Source organism: Apodemus sylvaticus, chromosome 8, assembly GCF_947179515.1.
Source record: "Apodemus sylvaticus chromosome 8, mApoSyl1.1, whole genome shotgun sequence".
Lineage (NCBI taxonomy): Eukaryota > Metazoa > Chordata > Mammalia > Rodentia > Muridae > Apodemus > Apodemus sylvaticus.
This window is the reverse complement of record NC_067479.1, coordinates 32,515,344-32,539,737: the sequence shown is the minus strand read 5'-3', so window position 1 is coordinate 32,539,737 and position 24,394 is coordinate 32,515,344. Positions and strand designations below refer to the sequence as shown.

Genomic DNA, 24,394 nt, shown 5'->3' with positions numbered 1-24,394 from the left:
TGATGACATGTACTACAACTAAATAAAAACACGGAACAAAAGGAAGCACTAGGTAGGTAAAAAAAATGAACCACCCCTCTACAAAATGGAAGATTCTTGTGACAGAATGCTTTCTCCAAACAAAGATCTGAAGTATCAGTAATAAAAAGACTTGTATAGAAAAAGACAAAGGCATCAAGATGCAGAACCCATACTTTGTCACAGCCACTGCATATATAGAACCAGAACCATTCCATGCATGTTCATTTCCAGTTGACACTGGAGACAAAAATGTTCTGATTAGAATTTTAGGCCAAGCTAATTTTAATATCACTTTAAATGAAGCTTTATATTATAGGGGTTTTCTCAAAAATGCTATATCCATTGTTTTGTTCTGAAATCTAACACAAATGTAAAATATTAAAAGAATTACTTGATTCCTGTGGGCTGAAGCTTACAACAAAGCTTTCTCCAAAGTGCCATATTTTAGAGTCATGTTTCCTTGACATACTGACGGAACTACACTGTAAGAAAATACACGGGATCCATTGAAAAGTCCCCGAATTGAGGCGTTCTGTAAGATTTGCTTGCTACACCTGTATGTCATTCCTGGTTCAAAATGGAAAGGCATGGACATTTTAAGGAAGGCTTATTCAGTGTCTTTCTTAAAACATAAAATGGGGAACTTAGAATATAATACGTTCTTTTAAATTATCTTTAGCTACCATGTGGCACTACTAGAACTATGATTCTTCCATCATATTCAAACTTTCACAAAGAAGTTTATGTTTATGGCCAGATTTCTTTGTAACTGTAAACATAGTTTTCTCTTCAGTAGTAATCAATTGACAATTCTAAATATTCTGTAATTTCATTCTGTAATTTTGGTCGGACTATGCTGCCTGTAATGTAAATGAACAATAGTTGATTTAATTCTCTTAAGATCTATCTGTACTTACAGCTAATCAGTCAAAACTAGCAACATTTTATATATTTTTATGCCAATACACTATACCTAAATTATCTGTTAAAATATTAAATCTAGCTTCATGCCTAAAGAGAGGTGAATTATGATAAAAGTAATATACTAAGAAAGACTATAACAGTTCCATTTCTATTTTAAATTGATTATATCTTAGTTATTACTGTATACTTCAATTGCTTGCAAAAATTTCATACTTTTTTAATCGAATATGGCTCTGTATAAACCACAAGGCCTTGCATATATACACAATAAGTCTCTTATCACTAAACTGTACACTTAGTCCTATACTTTCATTTTGTATTGTGATTTGCGATTTGGGTGGAACAAAAACTTTTAGGTTTAGTGTGGAAAAATTAGGAAGATTACATCATGAAGATAAAGCCATTGGTCTGTTGTACATGGTGAAGGTGAGATGAGTAGAGCAGTGTCACTAGCGTGTCTCTATCAATGTCAGGAGACAGAGCTCTGGCATTTTCTCTTGATTGAATGTTTTGGGTCCGTGTTAACATAGATTTGAATAATTTGAACATCCATCAGCTGATAGTAGGAAGATGTAGACCAAATGGATGCTGGATAGTATGAGGAAGCCAAGGAGTGATATTTCCTTAAGATATTTTAAGGCTGTAGTTTAATGTTTAATGACAGAATAGAAAAGTGTGGTCCTGATTATGTACTTTTTCTATCTAAGATTCAAGTTAGCAAACAAATTCTCATTGTAACTAGTGTAATTTTAGTAAAGCAAAAGTAGATTGTAGTACATATGACTGAAACCAGTTAGATATGTTAATGTATAGTAACATTTTGAAGGTATAAATGTATATGTATTGAATTTAATAATTACTTCTAATTTTATTTATTAATACAACACAGAAACTAAAGTAACTGAGAAAAAGTAAGTACCTGAAAAAATATAAAAATGGAAAATTTGTGATTATTGTGATCAATGTTACAATTGGCATTGGCCTAATTAGTTTCAGAAATAGGCTATAACAGAGAGGGACAGACACATGGTTTGCACGCCAACAACCTCTGTTTAGATGTCACTCCTGATTAAATTCATACTATCCTGTTCATTGATTCTACATTAGTTTACCAAACTATCAATGTTTTCATATTAATAAAAGTCAAATTTTTATAATACTACTCATACTAATTCATTTATGATTCCAAAAAACTTATTTATATTTTAATTAATGTCTTTAATTAACAAGTATGTTTTACATTTTATTCCTGAGCTCTGAATATTTTAACAGGTTTCAATTTTTTAGTAAACTTAATTATAGTAATTGCTTGGTGATAGTGGCCTAAGCAGGCACAGAACAGTTGGAGAGATCCTTTTAGAGTTAGGCACCAGCTTGGTGGTTATCAGAGAGGTCTAATTGCAATTAAAATAGAACACTTCTCTGGCAGTGAAGGTTTTTGTTTTCTCAAATTCATTTGCACAAGAATGCCCAGGTAGGGACCTGTAGATTTTCTTTTTCATAAAGCCAAGATTTTTCACTCAAATGATACTATAATTGTGGAAAGGCTTCCTTACGTAAGGGCATGCATCCTTATGTAAGTTAGTGTTTTAGAAATGAATGAGTTAAAAATAACTCTCTGCCTTGCCTAAATGTAAAACCCAATTGTGACATTTCCTTCTGTGATGACAGAAAAACAAGGTTTCAGGATCTGAATGTTTTCAACATTAGAATAAAACATATATAATGAAGGTCCCCTTCACTTTAACATTTCTGGTATTGCACTGATTCCCTGAAATATTGCAATAAATATTCATAAGAAAATGGACTTGCCCAAATGACAACCATCTGGAGGAAAAGCCAATTAGACCAAACATATATACCAGCGAGCGTTTGAGGTCCATATTCCACGTCTATGTTAAATGTATGCTCTTTCAGCAGTGAAGCCTGAACCTTCTTCTATAGAATGCTGTGACTTAAAATAGTCCCTGCCAAGATCCTGCTACAATGAGCATCTTCATTCTTTTTTCGAACCATGGTCTAACTTGACTTGGGTCACTACTCAACATTTCCAGCATATATAATGGATTTTGTGTAATTGCTAACATAGTAAATGGGGTAATCTTATACAGTTTAAAAAAAAACCAAAAGAAACGAGGTCTTACTTGCAGCTATATTTCATGACCATTTTATCCTGTAGAAGGAATGTAGGCGTTAAGGACAAAAGAGCCCATTTCTTTCTAAATTAACTACAGGATAAACTTAAAGTTAGTATTCCTATAATTAGAGTAATTTATCTTAGATTTTTATTGTCCCCTTGAAAGATCAGATCTCCTAGAGCAGTGTTTATAAAAAAAATGGAGACCTTGAAAGTATATTTTAGAAAACAACACTATTTAAAACTGGGAGAGTACTCATTTTTACATAATGAAATTTTGTGATCAAATCCACTGAAATAGTTTAAGCAAAGGCAATGCCACGAATTTAAAAAAATCTTATTGTCTCACACCATTTGTGAAACACAGTTGAGTCTTGCAACTTATGTATAAAATTAAAGAATAAAAACCAAAAAGGATGTGTGTATGTGTGTATATGTATGTGTATGTTTATGTGTGTTTATGTGTGTATGTGCGTGCATATGTGTGTATGTATGTCTGTTTATGTGTGTATGTGTGTATATGTGTGTGAGTATGTGTATGTATATGTGTAAGTATATATGTATGTGTATATGTGTGTATGTATGTATATATGTGTGTGTATGTGTGTGTATGTGTCTGTTTATGTGTATATGTGTGTTTATGTGTTGTGTGCATCAATGGATGATATAGCCAATCTTCATACTTCTTCTATCAAAAATTTTAAAGACTCTAAAGGACTAGGAGACACTGCTCTGAGATAAATTTTGACATACATGAATGAAACATGATGTAGCTCACTAATCTACAGAAAAGGCTGAATAGTGTTTACTTGTCAGATTTAAATCCAGTAAGTACTAGGAAACAAAAATATTTATATTATTTTCTGAGAACCAAGTGAGCCTGTTCCTAGACTATATTTATGATCCTTATGTAGAATGGAATTTAAAAAGAATTGCTGGAACTCTTTTCTAATGAATTAAGAGTTGATATTATTAACATGGACACCATGAGTCAGACTGACTTAATTGTCATTTAGCTATGTGTAGCAAGCACAGACATACAAATAAAGCTGTATATAGTACATAGATAGAAGATAGACAGACAGACATATACAGATAAATAGGTGATAGACAGATACTATATATAGCTATATTGAGATGCCATGAGAATGTTATATATTTCAAATCAAACAACGACTCCAAACCCTTAGAGTACATTTTACCATTTACAGTATGCCCGATTGATTGTCCTTTTGATTGAGTATTTCTGTGTCCTTTAGGTAGCAGGCCTGAAGTGACTGTATTGGACAACTAAATGATCACATTCTGAAGAACTGAAAAGCCCATGGGTGTGAGATCTGAAATAATGCCCATAGACACTCATGTTAGTGTGAAACATGAAGTCTAAGAGAAGCTGTACTATTTTCCCATATATTATGGGTTTTATTCAACACAAGCAATACTGGTTAATAATTACTTTTATGTTTTATTTTGTTTTTAAATCCACTTAGGAGATACTGGCTTATGTGAGATTAGAATTAAACCAAAGACCAATACAAAATTTAACCTAGGAAGTGGTGAAAGCCAGTAAGATATTAAAATTTTAATTTTCATAATCAAAGTCACAAGAAATCAGTTGAAATTTGGCTGTATTAATAAAGCTAATTAATTACAGATTTCCACTGTACTTTGCTTCAATTTTAAATCACAAATTTCAATTTCATCTTGGTGCTTTCAGCAATTTGAGAAGAAGAAAATTATTTTACCCAAAGGTATTAAATAATGGTATCTTTAGCTAAAATCCTATTTTGCTATGATTTTACATTTTGTCTTTATTAATATTTATGTCATCCACATACTCACAGACTGCAGATTTGAATACTCAGCCATTGATAACCTACTCATAGATCAATATATATTATTTTAAAATAAAAATATAGTAAGAACTGTTGGATATTAGACTTCTATTATCAATTTGGCAAATTCTAGATACATGATCCATATATTCGCAGACATTTCAACCAGTTTGCTTACACGGCGGATGCTGTTACTTCAACAGAGATGCTTTCTAGTCTATGGAATAATTGGAAGCAAGAACCAGCAGGATTCAAATGGTTCCAGCTGCGTTAAGTACTGACTGTGCAACAGATTTGGTTTTATATGTTGTTTTGTAATAGGAGTGATGTGAGAGGTGAAAATCCCCAGGTGGGGGCCGTTCCTATGGGTAATAGACAAAGAACTACATTAATAACAAGTGCTATGAGGAACGGGATGATTTTAAATGTGGCAGGCAACTGAAACGGGTGCAGTTAAAATACCAAAAGAGAAAAGGTGAAGTAATTTCACAGACAAAATAATGAGAACGAAGATCAAAGCAAAGAATTCTATGTATTGTATTCCATGCTGTCACAGATCAACTTTGTATAACTTCTAATAACAAAAAGGATGTTAAAGGAAAAGGAGATGGATGCAAAGTCATGCCTATAGAAAATTATTTAAAAATACAGTAAAGAAACCAATCATTAGAAAAATTAAAAGAGCATTCATCTATTAAGTGAACTGGGTATCTCTGTCAGTGCAGAGCTGCTATGCTTAGACAAAAGAGGTGGAGAGATAGAAGACTGTCCTGGAGTGACTGAAGAATTTACACCATAGCTGGCTGATGTTTGCACACTTAACTTCACAACAATCTTAATAAGCATGCATATGTCCATGGCACAAAGAAATCAAGGCCCTATTTGAACTGTCTAGGCGATGCAATGCTGTATTAATAATGACAACATTTTCATATAGTATTCATATAGTAGATCATCCTGTCATTTCTGCTGTGACAAATATCAAATTATTTCTATGGTCTCCAATTTCTTAGTTGGAAAATGAATTAAATAGGTCAAATCATCTCAAAGGCACATTTGAAGCTTTGGCACATAAGGATCCTCTGAGTTCTATTAGACACTAAATTTATCTTTCTAAAATTAATATAGTAACCAGACACTGTATTAATCACTATTCAATTATTATTTTGCTTCCTTTTATAGAGCACTTGTTAGATTCTAGTGCATTTTCTCCTTTACAAATGAATGCATAAAGAATACTTGCATGGTACCTTTGCCTGTATCTTTTCCTATCTTTCTCAGCCATGGAGCAACATGAATTCAATGGGCATTATATTTTGAGGCAAATACTAAGTAGGTATTCAATTTAAATACTTTGCTAGTTAATACTGACTACCAACCTGTGAGAATATAGACTTACCATGGAGAAATACTTTTGAGTGTGTTTTTAAATTAAGGAAATCCCAAAGATTGGAATCGCAGATGGAATAAAGAGTAGATGGCATGCTGGACACAAGCATTCGTTTAGCTCTGCCTCAGGCCTGAAGGTGGAATACGACCAGCTGCACCGTCTCCCTGCTGCCATGCCTCCCATCATGATGAACATTGCCCTCAGACTATGAGCCAATATAAACTTCTGCTTTCTGCCTTAATTTGATCTTGTTTTGTCAAATCAATGAGAAGGAGGAGGAAGAGGAGGAGGAGGAAACGGAGAAGGAAATGGAGAAGAAGAAGGAGGAGGAAATGGAGAAGAAGAAGAAGAAGAAGAAGAAGAAGAAGAAGAAGAAGAAGAAGAAGAAGAAGAAGAAGAAGAAGAAGAAGACACCACAATGAACGTGGAGCCAAAATGAGAAGATTGATTGCTCATCCTGATCTATGTCTTTCACCCTTCCCATCTTGAAAGCCTTGGTATATAATGCAATGGACATACCTAGTGTTACATAAGGAAAATGAAAGAAGCTTGGGCAAGCCAAATATGGTTAGATGGCGGGAAAATGTAAACAGTACATAAGAATGTTTGTGTCTTCTTTCTTACACAATTTTGTAGACAAAATATAAATTAAAACTATGATACAAGTATTAAGTTTAAATTAAAATCTCAGAAGATCTCTCAGATCCTCGTCTATTCGGCTCACTTCAGTCATCACTACTGAAAGTTCACATAGGGAATGAAGAAATGTAAGTGGGTCATATTGACCCTCTGAACAAGTTACTACAGTTCTCCTTAATGCAAAATAGTAATGCTTCAGTATGTAGACTGCCTACATTGACATTTGATGCTAAATCCAGGTCTATGCTTTGTACCACAGTGGCTATTTCCCTAGGGTGGGCCTTTGTCAGCTGGAGAGGATGCATAGTCCTGCCAGTAACAGATGGCCTTGCAGGAAAATTTTAAACCCTGAAGATCATTGTTTGTAGTACTACCCAGAAGTCAATAACCTTTACCTCACGCAAAGTGTAATTGTCTAAAATTGAGATTTGGGGTACCAAAATGCTCTTATCAATTGTTAGCATGTTAAAACACCACTGAGTTTGTCACTGATTTTATAAAACTGCAATGTAATGTTCATATTTATTTTAATTTTGATGCAAAAATATAGGTAATTATCACCTCAAATTCTATTAGCTCCTATTTAGGAAATTTGAATATGCTTAGACAAAAACATTCTTAACCTAGGTACAACAAAACAAAATAATATTCATACTCATTAGGAAAGACATGTGTGAGGAAAGGCAAATTTTAAGAGCAGTGAATGAAAAGTTAACTTAAAATAGAGGGCTTATCTGGTATGTTCAATAAAAGGAAGGGAATGTTGTGAAGTTTAGTAGACAGTTCATATATACTGTCAAGATATTTACTTCTGTGTGTGTGTGTGTGTGCATGTATGTTTGTATATTTATCATGTTTATGATAAAGAGATCTACAGAAACAATATATACTATTTAAAATCAACAGAGACACTGGGAAGCTGAAAGTATGCTAAATAACACAAATGAATGTCTTCCATCTAGTCACTAATAAGACACAGAGCAAAGAAAAGTGGCTGGCAGCGGTTCATTCTCTGCTGATACAGAGGAAAGGCCATTGTGACTCAGAACTTTCAATGTGAAAATCTGCTCAATGACATGAATATATGAACCAGGAGGGCATCAACTCACATCTCAGAGCACACTCCATTTTGTCTCCATTTGTCACTTGCACCATCAACACAGTATCCTGCAGAATCCTGTGTAGCTGAGTATTTGAAAGTCCTCAGCATGCAGCTGTTATCACACAGAGGCCCAGATTGGTTCTATCCTCAGAATCCAAAAAAGCACCAGTATCCTCTTCCTCAGAGAAGATCTACTACAGAACTACTGTCAGCAGAAGACATTGTCTTGCTTTGAAAGATACAGCTTCATCTCCTGATGCCTCCTGCTTCTATTCCCTTCTTATTGAGGTTTGTTTAATGAGGAAATGGGGGAAGGAGTAAAAATTTCACTCTCTCAATTGTGGTTGCTAGTCTTTTGCTTCCCAAACTGATCATGGATGATGAGAAGCCACTTTGCCATGTTCGAATTGTGAGCCACACATGATTAAACACATGAAAAAAATTTAAAAATTAAAAGCATATTTGTAACCATTTTGAAGTATGTATGGTCATTTCTACCAATGAGAATGTAAGCAAGCTAATCTGTAACAACAAGTGTTAGAGAACTGCCAGCCACTTACTCAAAACTATTATGGAGGTAAATATAATAAAATCTATACATGCCTGGAGTAAAAAGCCATGGGATAAATACACAACATTTTAAAATGAGGCAGAAAGGAATTCTACAAATTACTTGATAAATGATTTGAGATTATCTAGGGCTTTCATTTTTAATTCAGTTAGAGCAGATTCTATTCACAAATTTGATAGTGCTTTTGTAAGAGATTGAAGGCCCAAATTCCAGGTATCAGAGGTACCTCCAAAAAAGTGCCAGCACTCCTGGATCATCTGTTCTTCAGAATCTGAAACATCAAAGAGGAAACCTGTCCATTCTAAGGCATGTCTGAGATTCTCATTCTTTTGAATATATCCAATGTGTCTGCATTTGAAAAAATTAGGCAAACCTAATTCCCTTGGCTCTAAATCACTAATGTGGAGGGAAACGTGTTAGCTGGTTGTATTACAAAGCCTTTACTTTATATTTAATAGGCACCTGCAATTCCAGCATTATACAAAGCTCTCTACTTTGCAAATCTTTAAAACCCCACTTAATTTTCAACACTGATTTCCTGCAATCTAAGAGCTTATGAAGGGTTCACTGTGTTCAGACAGATCTATGCAAAATGTGTCGTCGGGGCTTCCTGGTCTGTGATGGCATTCATCTGGAGGTAAATCCCAAACTTCTATCACTGGTATGCTTATTTCCAACTAAGATAAATAGTCTCAGGATGATGCTGAAGATTAGGAAGTTAAAAAAAAATGAGGCTAAGACAGGAGCAGGCTGAGAGATGTGTGCAAATAGCTCAGTAACAACTCTTCTTACCATTGCAGTAGAAGCTTAAAGAGCCAAAGCCCCTGCCACCCTTACTTCCTCTGTATTCTAAAAGGGATTAGAGAGTTTCTTAATCAAATGCTGAGAGATTGAAAAGGACTTGGAAATGGACAACAGCAAAGCAGCACATTACTAAAAGGCAGAGGGCTCAACAGCAAAAACTACAGAAGGATATGAAATCAAAGATATTATAAGAGCAAGACAATTTGACAAAACTACCATTCAAAGCCTGTGCACATTAGTATACCTGGTGACATTCTATGTAATGATGTTTAGTCAAGAACAGGTATCACACCTCTTTCTTCACATATGCTCAAATAATTTACACAGAATGAAGAAGCAACAGCAGTCAGATGTGCTTTATGGTCCTGCCTAGTTTAAACATCACGGCTGGATCAGCTTCTACCATGCCTATCATTGCAAAGCAACACATGCTCATATAACTACTGGTGAAGATGATCAGAAAATATTTTCATAGGCCTTACTGGATATACATGTAAAAATAGATCTCTAATGCATCCCAGGATTCTGGCTTCTTTTGAATTATATATTATAACCTTGAAAGCTCTACTAATTCTATTCTGCTCTTATCTATAGGAGTCACGCTGATTATAGGATAAAATATAAACTTATTAAAAATTAGATTTTTATCCACTTTCAGTTATAACACTCTACTATTAAAAAAAAGTTGTTTAACTCACATATGAAGTTCAAATTTTGATGAAACTTGGCTTATGGAAAAAAAGGAATATAAATATAAAGTAAAATGTCAATCACAGTAATATATCTTTCAAGTTCTATGTTTCTGAAGACTGACAGCCCAATCAGATGGTATCAAACAAAGGCAAAAAGGCGTGTGTTCCTTTCCAAATGAAATGTTTGACAGTTTTAGCTTATCTGAACTAACAACTGATAATATTTTAAACACTGGAGTATATGTGTCCCCTCATATACATGAAGGGATTATATTTTTATATTATATCTATAATTTACTTCTATAGTGTATGTGCTTCTTAAAAGTCTTCAAGTTATTAGCATTATTACTTAAATACTCTGATTTTTGTGAATCCTTGTACCTCGATAGTAGTCTTTCTTTCCTAATTTGCAGTCCCATTTTTCCCTAACAAACCTGAGATAAATTAAAGGGCTATAATGTATAAGAGTTCAGAAAGAATATTATTTGAAAATGAATACTAAGAAATAAGAATATCCACAATCCATAATTCCTAGTTACCAAATAAGCTACCATGTAAGATACTATGTGAAAAAGCTAATGCCATTTAAAGGTCAGCTTATAATTTTACCCTACCTCATGGAAATGCTAAAACTACATGTAGAAAGGTTTATGCCTCAAGGATTTTAAGTACAAGCATTAAACAGTCCAGAAAAGAAGAGTTTTTCTTTGTTTTGTTCATAAATATACAAACACTAAGCCTTTACCTCTTGCAGAGCCAAACCAAAAAAATCAAATCAGGATCTGCAGACCAGTGCAGTGCGAACACTTAGCCTTGGACAGATGGAGCAACACAGGATTAAGCTCTTGACACTTGGTGGCAATCCAGAATCCTCTAACCAAAGAACTTAGAAAATAAATAAAGCAGAGAAGAAAAGTAATTGCCGAAATTGAACATATATGGAAATAGGAAATTAAGAACCCACTCTTATCCCTTACATTATAAAATAGTGTTCCTGGGGAAAAAATGACACATTAAATTGCCAGGTATAGTATTTGGCCTGTGATTCACAGACCTGACATAAGTTACAATGGATTGCAAAGAAATCCCATTGTAATGTTGACTTCTTTCATTCAAACTCATTTTTCTATTTTTGTCTTTTAATTTATGCCATCCTAACAAGAAAATCACAGCCTGCAATTAAATAATAAAGGTGTTCATATATAAAAATAAAATGGAACATTATCATAACTACAACATTTCCAAGGTGGATTTTCTTTTTTCAATGCCAGGATATGGGCATTGTGTACTCTAGACTAGTGAACCTCCTCTGCACTATATAAACAGATTCACAAGGTAATTTTAATGAGCCCACACCTGCTCTTTTGCAATGCAGGCATGCCTGGTCAGAACCACGAGAGATGGGAGAACACACTTTGGGTAGTTAGAAGAACATTGTAACTATAGAAATTCCCTGCATGTTTATAAATATTATGTACACAACTGTACCCTAAAAAGGCTGTTTAATATAGTCAAAACTATTTTCTTTAATATTTCTAGGAATTAATGATACAATTCATAATGAACCTCATAGAACTATCAAATGTGAAAACAAACCCAAACATCAAATGTCCCAGTTAAGAGTTCAAGAGAAGAGATTGCCAAGATGATTGACCAACTCATCTTTACCTCTGAAGTCTAAATCAGACCCCCATGTGTTTCTTCATTTACTTCCTAAATATGGACCCTACCATATCATACCAACAGAAGCTATCAAGGGAGAGGTGGAACATTAAGATTCACAATTTTCAAAATTGCTTGCTGTTGAGGTAGAGGCAAATTTTCCATGATGTACCATGCACAGTCATGCCTGCTTGTCTTTCTAAAATTCAGTAAATTAAAACATGCTTACAATTTCGCAGGCCTCTTATTAGACTGCCTTCCCCCCTTCACTCCCAGTAGCAGTTTTGTCTTTCTGACAGTTCTAAATATCAGCTCTGTGACTGTCTTATGTGTTCCACATGTCATAATAACATTGCAGTACCGATTGTGGTGGATTACTCAAAAATGAAAAGTAATCACAAATGCAATATAGTATCTCTAAATGATCAGGAACTGAAGCAATTCCCTTTGCGACTGTAAAAGCACACACATCCACTTGAGTACAGCTTGTCTACACATTTCCAGTGTTTAAATTCATCAGTCTATACATAAATGTGTATCTGAGCAAATACTTTAAGGCATAAAACGTTAATGTCAGGATGTTTAAAACTCAGAAATGAGCATTTCATTTAGAAAATTAAATATGGTTGTTTACTCTGAAGCAAACTCTGGTGGAGCCTTTCTAGACTGTTTGATTACCTAAAGAACTTGTCAGATGTAAATAGATCACTGTTCTTTATGTTAACATTTTCATTTATCCCTCACTCTCCCACTGGAGGAAACAAACCACATGGGATCAAGAAAATTAATTCCCCAAACGCTGTCAACCAAGTTGGGAAACAGCAATAAACAGCTCACTGTAAAGCCTCCAGCTACAATAAAACAGCTGTCAATAAGTGGGCAAAGTGGAGATGTGCAAAACCAGGACTTTTGGATAGGATACTATGAAGAGAAGAGGGGAGGGTGTCCTGTTCTAATTCACTAATGCTGAATCTCAAATAACAGTCCTTCTTCCCTGAGCAGAAAGCATCCTCATACAGAAATTGTTAGCTAGGTATTTTCCTAGGTCTGACCCAGTAGCAGTGTACCAGAACTTAATCTAGATAAATACCAAACTCTGTTTTAAGAGAGACTCTATTGATTTTCAGACATACTGCATTTGAAAATTTATATTTTTAAACCCTATTATATCCCGTATAGCTTTCTTCTTCTAGGCAGAAAACAGAAGCAACTTGATTGTGAAGTGACCAGTTAGAATTTAGAGTGTTGACATAATTTTAATCTATAGCAGTGAAGTTTGTTTGATCCTTACGTGATCCTTTGATTAAAATTATATAGAGGACAATATTAAAGTTATTTTCTTTTTAAAAATGGTGGCAGAATAAAAGAGAGATTTGTTATTACTGAAATTTAAAACAGCTTAGTAAGATAGAGTCAATACAGGCATCTAATTTACAATTATCTCATGCAGTACATGCAAACACTTAGAAAAACTGAAAGTATCAGACAAACTAGGAGTCACTGCCCCACCAACCAGCTCAGGATATAGAAACAAGATGGTGCATTTTCATGAAGACAACACAAAGTAGTGTACTTAAATAACCTGTTACTCAAAGGTCTTGTACTTTACAGACTTCAAACAGCCTTGTGAAGTCAAAAGAAGTCCTGTTAAAGGCAGGGCTTACAAAGTAGTGGGATTTAAATTTGGTAACCTTTTATTCAAGGTTCTTCCAGCTTGCACTCTCAAACAAGCATCACAATGTCTAAAGGAGTTCATTTAAGGTGGCCAGGTCCTACTTTACTAAAAAAAAAGTCTTCACATGTCATATATTGGGCTATATATTTGTGTGATTAAAATTTGTAGTAATAAGATTTACACTTTCAGTGCAGTAACCTACAGGGGTTGAGTTTGTATAAGGGCTACTAGTTGAAACAGAGGAGAGAAACAAACAAACAAAAACACCTATTTGTTCTTGTTTAACAAAAACATTTTCTAGAGTTATCATAGAGTTCAGTGAATACAATTTTAAGAAACTATACATAATTTGTCTTTCATTTATAGAAAATGCCCTTTCACCCCAACATTGTGTCTATGCCTCTGTCCACTACCATCACATCTCTACTGATTTCCAAGATTCATTTCCTTATAAGTGACTACTGCATTTTAGTTTTTTTAATTATGAAAGCTTCTAAAAGATATAAACATTACTATTTTCAATTGCTATTTATCATGGGAATTACAGATACCTTTCAACCTTAGAATGTGTACAAGAAAACTACAGAATGCCCCATAGTCCAAAAGTGTGTCTGAAAAGTACCATAGTTTTAGTGTGTGAGTTACTCAGCATCCTGTCAACAAGATTACATCATATGTAAACCAATGTCTTTATGACAACCCGCGCTTCATCAGAAGATGTTTTCAAAAACTCTGCTGAAACACATCTGACAAGCATTTGTGTCCTTGTTTCATATTTAAGTTCTAACTGTGGAAAAAAATTCAAAAGGATTTGGCCTGTACTTTGCTGGCAATTCCCATACACTGAAAGGGTTGGTGCTATAGAAAGATAGGTAACTCTCCTTGGGAAATCAATTTCATGTCTCACAGAAAGCACTTTCCTTTACACTAATTCTTTCCAAGGAATGACATAAAGCACACCATGTCATTTCTCATTGAGCTAGACCCTTCCTAACTAAGTCAACTTAGTTTCATTGGTTATTTTTCTTGCTGTAATAAACTATTAAACAACTTTTAAAAATCTTGTTTATGTTTGGACAATTTCCAAATCTTTAATGCCACCCTATTCTCAAATGCTGACAAGGTTAGCCTGAAACTGAGCTGTTCTTCTGACTCCTGCTTCTCACTGAAAGATTCCTCTAGGACTTCGAAACTATTTTGTCCTTTTAGGTTCTTTCATCTATGTATCTCAGTTGTACTCAAATGTCCCTCAACAATGCTGTGTGTATTTAGTAACTCAAATGGAGATCTTAATAATAAGGATTATGCTTAATATTCTTAGCATACATGTGTGATTGATTGATCGAATCATTTTTATACCTTATTTTCCTGAAGCCCCAAAGGCAATGCAGAGCAACTACTGAATGTAAAAGGGGAAACAGTCTCCCTAAGATGCACTACTCTATCACAACTTCAGCAACCAAAAACAAAACAACAGCAAAAAAAGAAACCTTTTTGATTTCCCAAAGTCTCATCAATTCTGTGAATTTTGCTTTACCCATTTTTTTTTTTTTTGAGATTCATGTTTTTAACTGGTTAGCAAGGTGGTGGATGGGCCACCAGCAGAGATGGACTCCTAACAACAGAGCTGGGCTTCCAATATCCTAGATACTTGATGTGCTGAGAGCAACTCACTAAAGAGCAAACAAATGAACTTAAATGCTAGTTGCTCCAGAGGAACTATCATTAAATAAAAGGTATCTTTGGCTGTACTGCCAGCTTGGTCCTTCCCTCCCCCCTCCTCCTAGCTACTGCAGGATTGGCACCTGGCCAGCACAGGGGACATGATACCCTAGTGCCATCTACAGGCTATTATCGACATTCAAATTTTGTGGCAACAGACAAGCACCAAAGAAATAAATTAGACAGCGCTGCATTTGAATCTTTATTAACAAGGAATTATTAGACCTAAGAAAAACTAATTCTGGATTTGGTTGAAATATGAGTTTCTCAGCCCCTTAATCCCTCTTCATACGGCATCTTTCACAGTTTAAAATGAGTTACGACAGATCACTTATGCATTACTAAGATGAGAAAGTATTTACAATGGAATCCTTCTTTTCTGTATAAATTAGTAATATTAGAGAGAAAGCATTCCCCCCTTTTTTTCCTTTTCATATATGACCATTATGGACACTGAAAATCATTCTAAGAAAGATCCAGCTTACTATATTACAATAAAATAACTTGAAATCAAGTAGACTTTCTATATGGCTTAGATGCAATCAATCAATAATCATGTGCTTCACAGCTGATGTACATTTAATATCCTACTTCAGTGTGTAAACAAAAAAAAAAAAAAACCTTAACCCCTTTAGTGACCACAACTCCAGCATGAGAGTGGTCAGACCTTCAAATGTCATTTAAACTTGATACTTGAAGGTGACTTTTTGGATCAAAAGATAATGTGAAAATCTTGAAGCAGGTAATTTGGAAGCCCCAGGAACAGAACTGGGCAAATCAGGATGGGTTTTCTTCTTGAGCAAACATTATCTCGGGACATTTTGGAATAATTCTCTCTTTTCATCTTTTGCCATTTGAAGGAAACTGGGAGGTTAAATAATTCTCAGAACTCAGACATTTCAAAGCTGTTCTAAAAATTCTTGACTGAGCCCCAGAGGAATTTTAAAAAGGGGTCAAGTTTTTTTTTTCCCCTCCTTATAACTAAGCTAAAGTTAGACCAAAACAATCCACACACTGGCACGCTAATACTGGTTGACTGGGCACTTGTATGCAGTACTTATAGACCAGTAAAAGTGCTCATTTACCTGTCTGGTGTGTAAGGGGCCCTTTGTCTTGAAGCCTCCTTGGGAGCTGCACTCTGAGGCACTGAAGTGATCTGAGCTAGTGGAGGAGCGTTTGGAAAGGGTGTCGCAGCCCCCAACAAAGGTGTTGTCCAAGGGGAGTTCTTGAATGACGTGGTGCTTTTTCACGGAAACTGGAGTGTCAGGTTTGAGATGGAAAGCAGGCTGTGGTGAGGCGGATTTGTAGTGCTTGGCCAGGTCAGGGCTGTTAGGCTTGAAGGTTGTTGGAGGGGCTGGGCCCCAGTCAAATCTTCCTATACTCTGTTCCTCGAGCTCGGCAGGCAGGCTTATGGTCCCATTGATAGGTTCGTGAACTGCATCATCGGGCTTGGACTCTTCGATAGTAACAAAGTTCAAAAGAGAACTCTTGGGCGACTTTCTTTTCTTCCGTTTCTTTTTCTTGTTTTGTTTATTCTCCTGGTTTGGGGACATCCATTCAGCACCTTGTTTGCTCCTCTGAGCGGCCTTGAACCTCGACGCATGGCGACAGCGCACCAGCACTGTGACAAAGATCACAACAATGACCACCATGGCCCCAGCAACGATGGCGATCATGATGGTGAGATAGTCCTCGTTTTGATAAGGTTGACCACTATCTCCTATGTTCCTGTCCAGCGGGGTCTCCATAGTCCTACGAATCAAGTCATATATGTAGGACGTGTTTCCGGCAGTGTCGTTCACGTAGAGAAATACCAGCACAAGAGTGTGCAAAGCCTTGGGGTACCCTAGGTCACTTATGTTGACCACGAGACGGTGCAGGCCCACGTCAGTGAGTGCTGGCTTCTCCTCTAAGGTGATATTGCCCGTTACTGGATCAATTCGAAACAATCCTTTGTTGTTCCCACTCACTATAGTATACTTAAGTTCTGCATTCATTCCGGTGTCAATATCCACCGCAAACACTTCAGCAACCACAGAACCAGGAATGGCAGAGAGGGGCACCAACTTAAAAGAGGTGTTGGATGGTGGAGAAATGACGACTGGACTATTGTCATTCACATCCATGACATTGATCGTTACTTTTGCAGTAGAGGAGCGTGGTGGCTGCCCTCCGTCAGTGGCTTTGACATCAAACGTGTATGAACTCTGTTGCTCTCTATCAAAGGAGACATTGGACTTTATGACTCCCGAATAGGGATCCAACACAAAATTTTCATTGTCATTTAGAATGGAAAGAGTCACAGCTTTATTCTCTCCAGCGTCTTCATCTGTCACTGTGATTACCCCCACAGTACTATACTTTGGCAGATTCTCAGACACAAAAAACTGAAAATGATTATGAGTAAACTTGGGGCTATTGTCATTCTCATCCAGAACTGTGACGATCACTGCTGCTTGGCTCTGGAGGGGAGGGGTCCCGCTGTCCCTGGCAGTTACTGTAAAAATGAACCGCTCTTGTTCCTCCCTGTTAAAGACTCGGGAGGCTGTCAGAACTCCTGTCTTTCTGTCCAGATCAAAGAAGGAGGCATTCGGTCCAAGCTGATAAACAATGTCTGCGTTTTTCCCACTGTCTTCATCTGTAGCACTAATAGTTGTTAAGTATAACCCACGTCGGTTGTTTTCAGAAACTGACAGCTCAATCACAGGCTGGTTGAAAATTGGTGGGTTGTCATTTTCATCCTCAAGTTTAACCCTTACCAGGGCAGTCTGATTCAAACTGGGCTTCCCAGAATCAGAGGCAACGATTTTAAAGCTGAATTCTTTGGTGCCCTCATAGTCCAGCAGAGAAGAGGTCTCTAGCAGATACTGGTTGTCATATACTGCCTTCAGATGAAACGGGACCTCTCTCTCAATAAAACATATCACTTTGCCATTCACGTCTGTGTCCTTATCTGAAACTGTAATTAGGGCAATCTTTGTATTGACTGGATCTTTCTCTGAGAGGTACACTGTGCCATTGATGGGACTTATGATGTACCTGAGGTCTATGTTCGGAGGGTTGTCATTTACATCTGTGACATTGATTGTAACGGTGGCTCTGGCAGGAGTGGAGCTGCCGTCACTAGCCAGCACTGTCACTTTGTGAATGGCTGTCTCTTCCCTATCTAAGGACCTCTGAACTGTTATCAGCCCAGTTGTGTTATTTAAAGCAAAAAGTCTTTTGGTTGCAGGGGCGACCTGGGCACCAAAAATGTACCGGATTTCAGCATTACTGCCTATGTCTGCATCAGTAGCATGGAGCTGAATTACAGAGGTCCCCACAGGAGCATTCTCTGGAATATGCACTTCTACTTGACCCTCTTTAAACACTGGCCTGTTGTCATTGACATCACTTACTGTGACCTGTAGTATGGCTGTGCTGGATTTCTGTGGCGTGCCCCCATCCTCCACTTTGATTTTCATCACATAGGTGTCTTTTTGTTCTCTGTCCAAGTTCTGCTGAACAATCAATTGCGGCCACTTTTCTCCCTCTGGAGTTTCCACAATATCCAGTCCAAAAACACTCTGTCCATTTAGCAATTCATAATGCTGTACCCCATTGAAGCCTGTGTCAGGGTCTGTGGCTGATGGGATTGGGAAGCGGCTGTTGATCAAAGTGTTCTCTGGGATGGAAATATTGATAACGGGAGACGGAAACATGGGGGCATTATCATTGGTATCCTTGACAATGATCTTGATTTTGATCAGCCTGAAAAAGTCATTGGGGAGGATCACCACCTCAAGTTCAAAGAAACACTCGTTCTCCTCAGCGTAAGAAGCTCCGGCACAGAGTTTCTCTCTGTCTATTCTGTTGGAGGTTGTGAAAATCTCCCCAGTGCTACTGGATACTTTCACTAGAGGGGCATCCCCAGCTTTAGAAACCAGTCTGTAGACAAGGCTGGCACTGGTGCCTGTGGCAGCGTTGATGTGAGAAATATTCAGATCCTTTGGTATGTTTCCTATGGGCACATTCTCAGGCAATTCCTCTCTAATAGTGTAAATAAGTTCTTGAGCTATTGCGGAATCCAGCCTCAAACAGGCAATCAGAGCAGCCAACAGGTAAAAATCCCTCAGGTCCATGATAATGTCTTTATTTTCTTTTCCTGGATTTTAGAGTTTAAAGGTTCCCACTGAGGAGTGATGCAGGAATGTCAAGAGGAAGTGGGAATGGACTGAAGGAGGAGGCATTACATCTCATCTCTTATGTGGAGACAGCCACTGTCAACACAAGTGTACAGACAACATTATTCTTCAGAAAATGAAAACACAGTCACCAAAACACACTCTCCCTGCAAATTAGTAAACATGACAGTTTGCTCTGCCACAGTTTGCAAGTTAACTCTGTGGCCATATCACCGAATATCCCCTGCTTGTTGCATTCGCCCAGAGAAAATGAAATTCATCTACTTTTGAATTAAGGACAGCAGCAGCTATTTTTACCTGGATTCCCCCAGCCCCCACATTGTTTTTTTTTTTTTTACAACACTGTTTTATTCAAAGCATGAATTCTTGTTCTGCTCAGATCACACACCCCCCATGTTTAAGCCCCCTCCTTGTCTCTAGCCCACCTCCCCTAGTTGTTTGAGATGGAATTGAAAGACCTTAAGTATTTAGCTATGCTGCCAACTGCGTTGTCACATGTTAGATATGATGTGTTTTCTTCTCTGCCACACTGAGTCATCTCCTCCTCTCAAAAGACTGCTTTTCCTTCCCCCCCCCCCCCCCCCCCCCAGTTCTTCAACTGTCTCATAATCCAACCTCCCTGGGAAATGAGCATCCGGACATGCTGCTGCAGCAGCAGCAGCAGCAGTAGTCACTGGCCACTACGTATTCTCAACGCCTCAAAGCACAAAACCAAGACTTGACATTTCTTACTCAGAACCTGCTCTCCTCTCTCCATATTTCCACATGGCCCCCGTTGAGATAAATAAACACATTAAAACTTTTTAAAAATGTATCCTAATAGACAATTGCTTATCGCAGAGGTGGACCGAGCGTGCTGGGATGGAAGTAAGAAAAAAGCCAGCATTCCTGTGTAACATCACGATATTTTTCTACTGAGCATAAAAGAACCAAATTGCAGTTTCTTAATCCGGTGTCTCATTATAATATTAGTAACATTTCCTACACATAAATACCGCAACCCGGTAACACACGTAAAAGAACTTCCGCTCAGATGCCCCTCTAACTGCAGTTTAAATGGGCGCAAGGCTCTAGACAGTTACCCCGCCGGAGTAAGACTGGTCAGTTCCCAGGATCTAATCTTATCTGCATTAGGCTACACAGTAGCTGATGCCCGCGATTAGTTCCAGCTGAGTGGTGCAGGTGGGGTTGCAGATACAGCCCAGGAGGTGAGCTCTGCCCCAGCCAGCTACCCAATTACAAACACCTCTCGTCTACACCGAGGACACAACTAAAGACGGCATTTCGAATTGTTAATGCGAAACTTTACACTTACGTTAGTTGCTTCAACCTTGCCCCTTTCCCGGTAGGCTGCAGTTAAGAAGGATTTGTTCCAACACATAGAAAGCCATGCATCTGGTAGCACCAGTTTGGGGAGAATTCAGAAGCAGCAAAACGTTTCCTCCTTGTAAAATGTGTGGCTTCGGGCTGGCAAATTAGCAACTCCCGAGAACAAATTCACAGATTTGTCGTTAGTCATTCTCTCCACATTTCCTCGCTTTTACCCACTGGGTCTGGGCTCTTCTGGTATTTAAGGCACACCACATCCAATTGCACTTCTTCAGCTCGGGAGTGTATCCCACAGCATACAGCCTACCATTTGCATCCGATGGAAATACTGCTGAAGTCTCTAACTTCTGGTAGGAGACGTCAGAGTTGGGTGATGGTGATTTTCTGGATGTTTTCCCGGGGTGCCAATTGCCCGGCAAATTCTTAATCCGTGAGCTCTTTCGCGGTTCAGAGACTGAGGCTCTCCTTCCTACCTCGCGTACTCTTCGTTTTTCCCTTCTCTCCTGCCCCCCTCTCCTTCTCCCTCTTCTCTCTCTCCTCTCTCTGAACTGAATTTCTTGATATAACTCTCAATAAGCCCAGAGGGAGGGCGTGACGGCCGAGGCCCCACCCCCGGATCCTGATTGGCCAGCATCTTGCAGTGCGGGAGGCTGCAGAGGGCTGCGGGAGGGGGCGCGGAACAAGGCGCTGACTGTCTCCAGCCTCCCCCTCCCCAGCGCCCCTCGGCAGCTGCGAAAACCTGGAGAAACGATCCCGGTCCCGGGAGAGCTGTTTTCAGGACGCTCACTGAGCATGCCCGGCAGGGGCCAGCACCCAGGGTGGCTCGGGAGCTATCGAGCTCTTACCGAGCTTGCGGCGGCGGAGCCAGGGCAGTGCGGTTGCACCCGAGCGAAACCCGGGGAACCTAGATTCTCACCACCGGGTAGTGAGGGTCATTGAGGCCGCTCTTTTCTTGATGCATTTCTGTCTGCAAAGTGGAAAGGGCTAAATTGCAGAGATGGCTGAGACTCGCAGCCACCCCTCAGTGAGGAGTTTTGGCCAGCAAATCCTGGAGCGCATTAAACCATTAAACCGGCTCTGTGCCGGGTGCTGCAAATTGAGGCATTTGCTGGCAGAGACATCCGAAGGAAGGGCGAAGAGGGCGGAGAGCTAAAGATAGGGCAGTAGATATTTGAGTCTCGGTGGAAAATGGAAAGAAAATTAATCTGGGCTTTTACTGCGAGCAGGGTCACTGAAACTGCCTGGGGGAAAGAGACGTGTGTCTGGGGTCCCTGGGTGCAGCCACCGACAGTTTGCCGTGCAAGAAGTCTGCTTTCCTGGGATCTGATCTAGCTGCGGCGCCTGGTCCTGGCAGCCTCTGTCCTGCCTTTGCCTCTCAGGGAACCGGGAAAACCTAGCTCGCTGGAACCAAGGCTGCATCCGAGCCTGCTGTCAGCTCACCTACGTGCGAACTTTGCTTCCCACTGGCTGGAAGAAATCCCAAGCAGCTGTTAGCCAAGCTGCAAAAGCTTCTTGCCCCTCTACACTTTCTGCTGGACTCATTTCCCTGCCAGGCATGTCCCTGACTTCAGCTCTGTTGCACATCCTCACAATTTTGTTTCTCAATTTTATACCAGGGCTGGATGGAATGCTTCAGAAAGGGTCATCCTGATTCTGTCATATTCTCTCAAAGCCTCACTCATCTTTAAAAACCAGTAAGTTAGGAAGGTTTGGCTGGCTGCACCTGTGTCAGACGGGTGCCTGAATAAAGTTTAAAATAAAACCCTATTAGTTTACCAACAGATTTCCCCCTCTGAATAGTCTATAAAGGTTATCTGAGGAGCTCTTAAGACTTTCACTAACTTGGAGGAAGAATAAAGGGTATTTATTTTAAACCTTGTGTTTCTTACACTGTAGTAGAATGTAATGGCTTTAAATTTGGGCTTTTTAACTTGTGAGAATCTCATGTTTATGACTACAGATACTTTCTTTTAAAGCATGAACATTTAATTTTTGATAACTAAGTTAATAGTAAAAGCAAATCAGAAATCAAGCCTTCTAACTCTCTAGTGTGCAATCTGAATTTCAGCTGACTGACTTGGCATCACAATTTTCATAGAAAAATGTAATATCCCTTTAATATTAAAACTTTTCCTCAAGTACATACTCACAGTAAAAGTTCAGTGTCTAAAAGTTCACCGTGCAATCATGCAACCCCTTGTACGGTAAGACATGTTTCTTATAGGCAGCATGTTGATGGTGTTTGCATTTCAATCAAAAGGTATTAAATTAATATTTAATGTGGTTAGGTTGAACAAGGTTTAAGGAAAGAAGACCCCTATGTATCCAGATGTCAAGAGGAAAAAAATCCTCATAAAACAACTCTAGTGAATTAAAGGTTGATTCTTTTAATTGTACTGTAGTGAATGATCATTTTGTCATTCACAAAATTAAAGCTAATGTAGCATGTTCTTATGCCTGCATATTTTCTGTGCTAAACTGTTCTGATACAGTCAATATCAACAATAGAGCAGTTACTTTCCAGTTGATTTCATGAACAACGCAATTATATTTTAATCATACCACAGTCATTTCAAAGTCAGGTAGTGACAGCCCACAGCGTAACAATAATTATTTAACCTCGTTAATAAGCAGGGGTGTTTCTGTGAAGCAATGGCTTTACTTGCTGGCTAAGGCCGTTATTTACCCCATGCTTGAAAATGAAATCTTAATATGAACCAGGATGAAGGCTAGGGAAGAGGAAACAAGTCCCAGCGTGAGACGAAGGACCACAAGACTTCATGAATAAAACCTGCAGGTCAAAGCCCCAGAACGAGGTATCTGTATATTCTTTTCAAAGGAAACTGACTAAGATAGAGAAATAGAGCTCGTGTGTCAGGACACTGTGTCTCATGTTTATATAAGATACCTAAATTGTAGAGATTCCTTAGCCATAGTTTCTTAACACCTTAATTTAGATTGTGCAGACTTACGCCTTTCATTCTATTTCAGCTGTTCAACTTTATAATGAGAAATATTATTTTGTTAATAATCCAAGGAGTAAATGACACATTAAATACCGCTTTGCTATTTAACTTGAAGTTTCTGCCTCAGTTACAACGTACTTTGTTATATGATTTCAAGTACATTAGAATACACTATGATGTTTAAAATTAAGTATATAGATACTAATTAGGATAATATTTTTAATTTTAGTGTGAAATATATGTTGTTTTATGTAATACTTTACTACATATTTTGGAGCATTTAAATATATTGTATAGCCAACTAGTTTGCTGTGTGTAAATAGTCTAGTGTGTGCATATATACATATATATTTATATATATTTATATTTATATATATATATGCATCCAACTAGATCTTTTTAATTAATTCTCACTCACAACTGGCAATGCATATTTCTACAGCCAGGAATTATGGTGCTGTCACCCATGCTATCGGAATAGTACTTCAAGAGTTAGTAACATCTGGGAAAAAGTAAAAGAGACATGCTGTTCACGTCTGGTTATCTAGGTCATGGGACACTTGCAAAGTTAAGGCATCTATGGCCAGATCACTTAAGCCTAAGATCCACATAGAATCAGATATGGAGTTGCTGCAATTGTTTTACATTCCACATGTTTAACATCATTCTATTTATATATTAAACAATAATTTCCATGCATTGGCATGCAATAACCTGAATTATTAAGGAGTCGAGTTTAAT

The 24,394-nt window shown here is 37.9% G+C and overlaps 1 protein-coding gene across 2 annotated transcripts in view; it reads right to left on the bottom strand.

The window, feature by feature from the left end:
- Pcdh9 (protocadherin 9) overlaps nucleotides 1-21,208 on the bottom strand; it is an 881,596-nt gene extending 860,388 nt beyond the window's left edge. For both annotated transcript variants that reach the window (XM_052190827.1, XM_052190828.1), the window contains exons 1-2: nucleotides 20,674-21,208; nucleotides 16,260-19,433 (exon numbers count right to left, since the gene is read on the bottom strand). In XM_052190827.1, the coding sequence (XP_052046787.1) occupies nucleotides 16,260-19,295 (3,036 nt within the window). In that variant the 5' untranslated portion in view covers nucleotides 19,296-19,433; nucleotides 20,674-21,208. The remainder of the gene's footprint in view (nucleotides 1-16,259; nucleotides 19,434-20,673) is intronic.
- Between the last annotated feature and the right edge of the window lie 3,186 nt (nucleotides 21,209-24,394).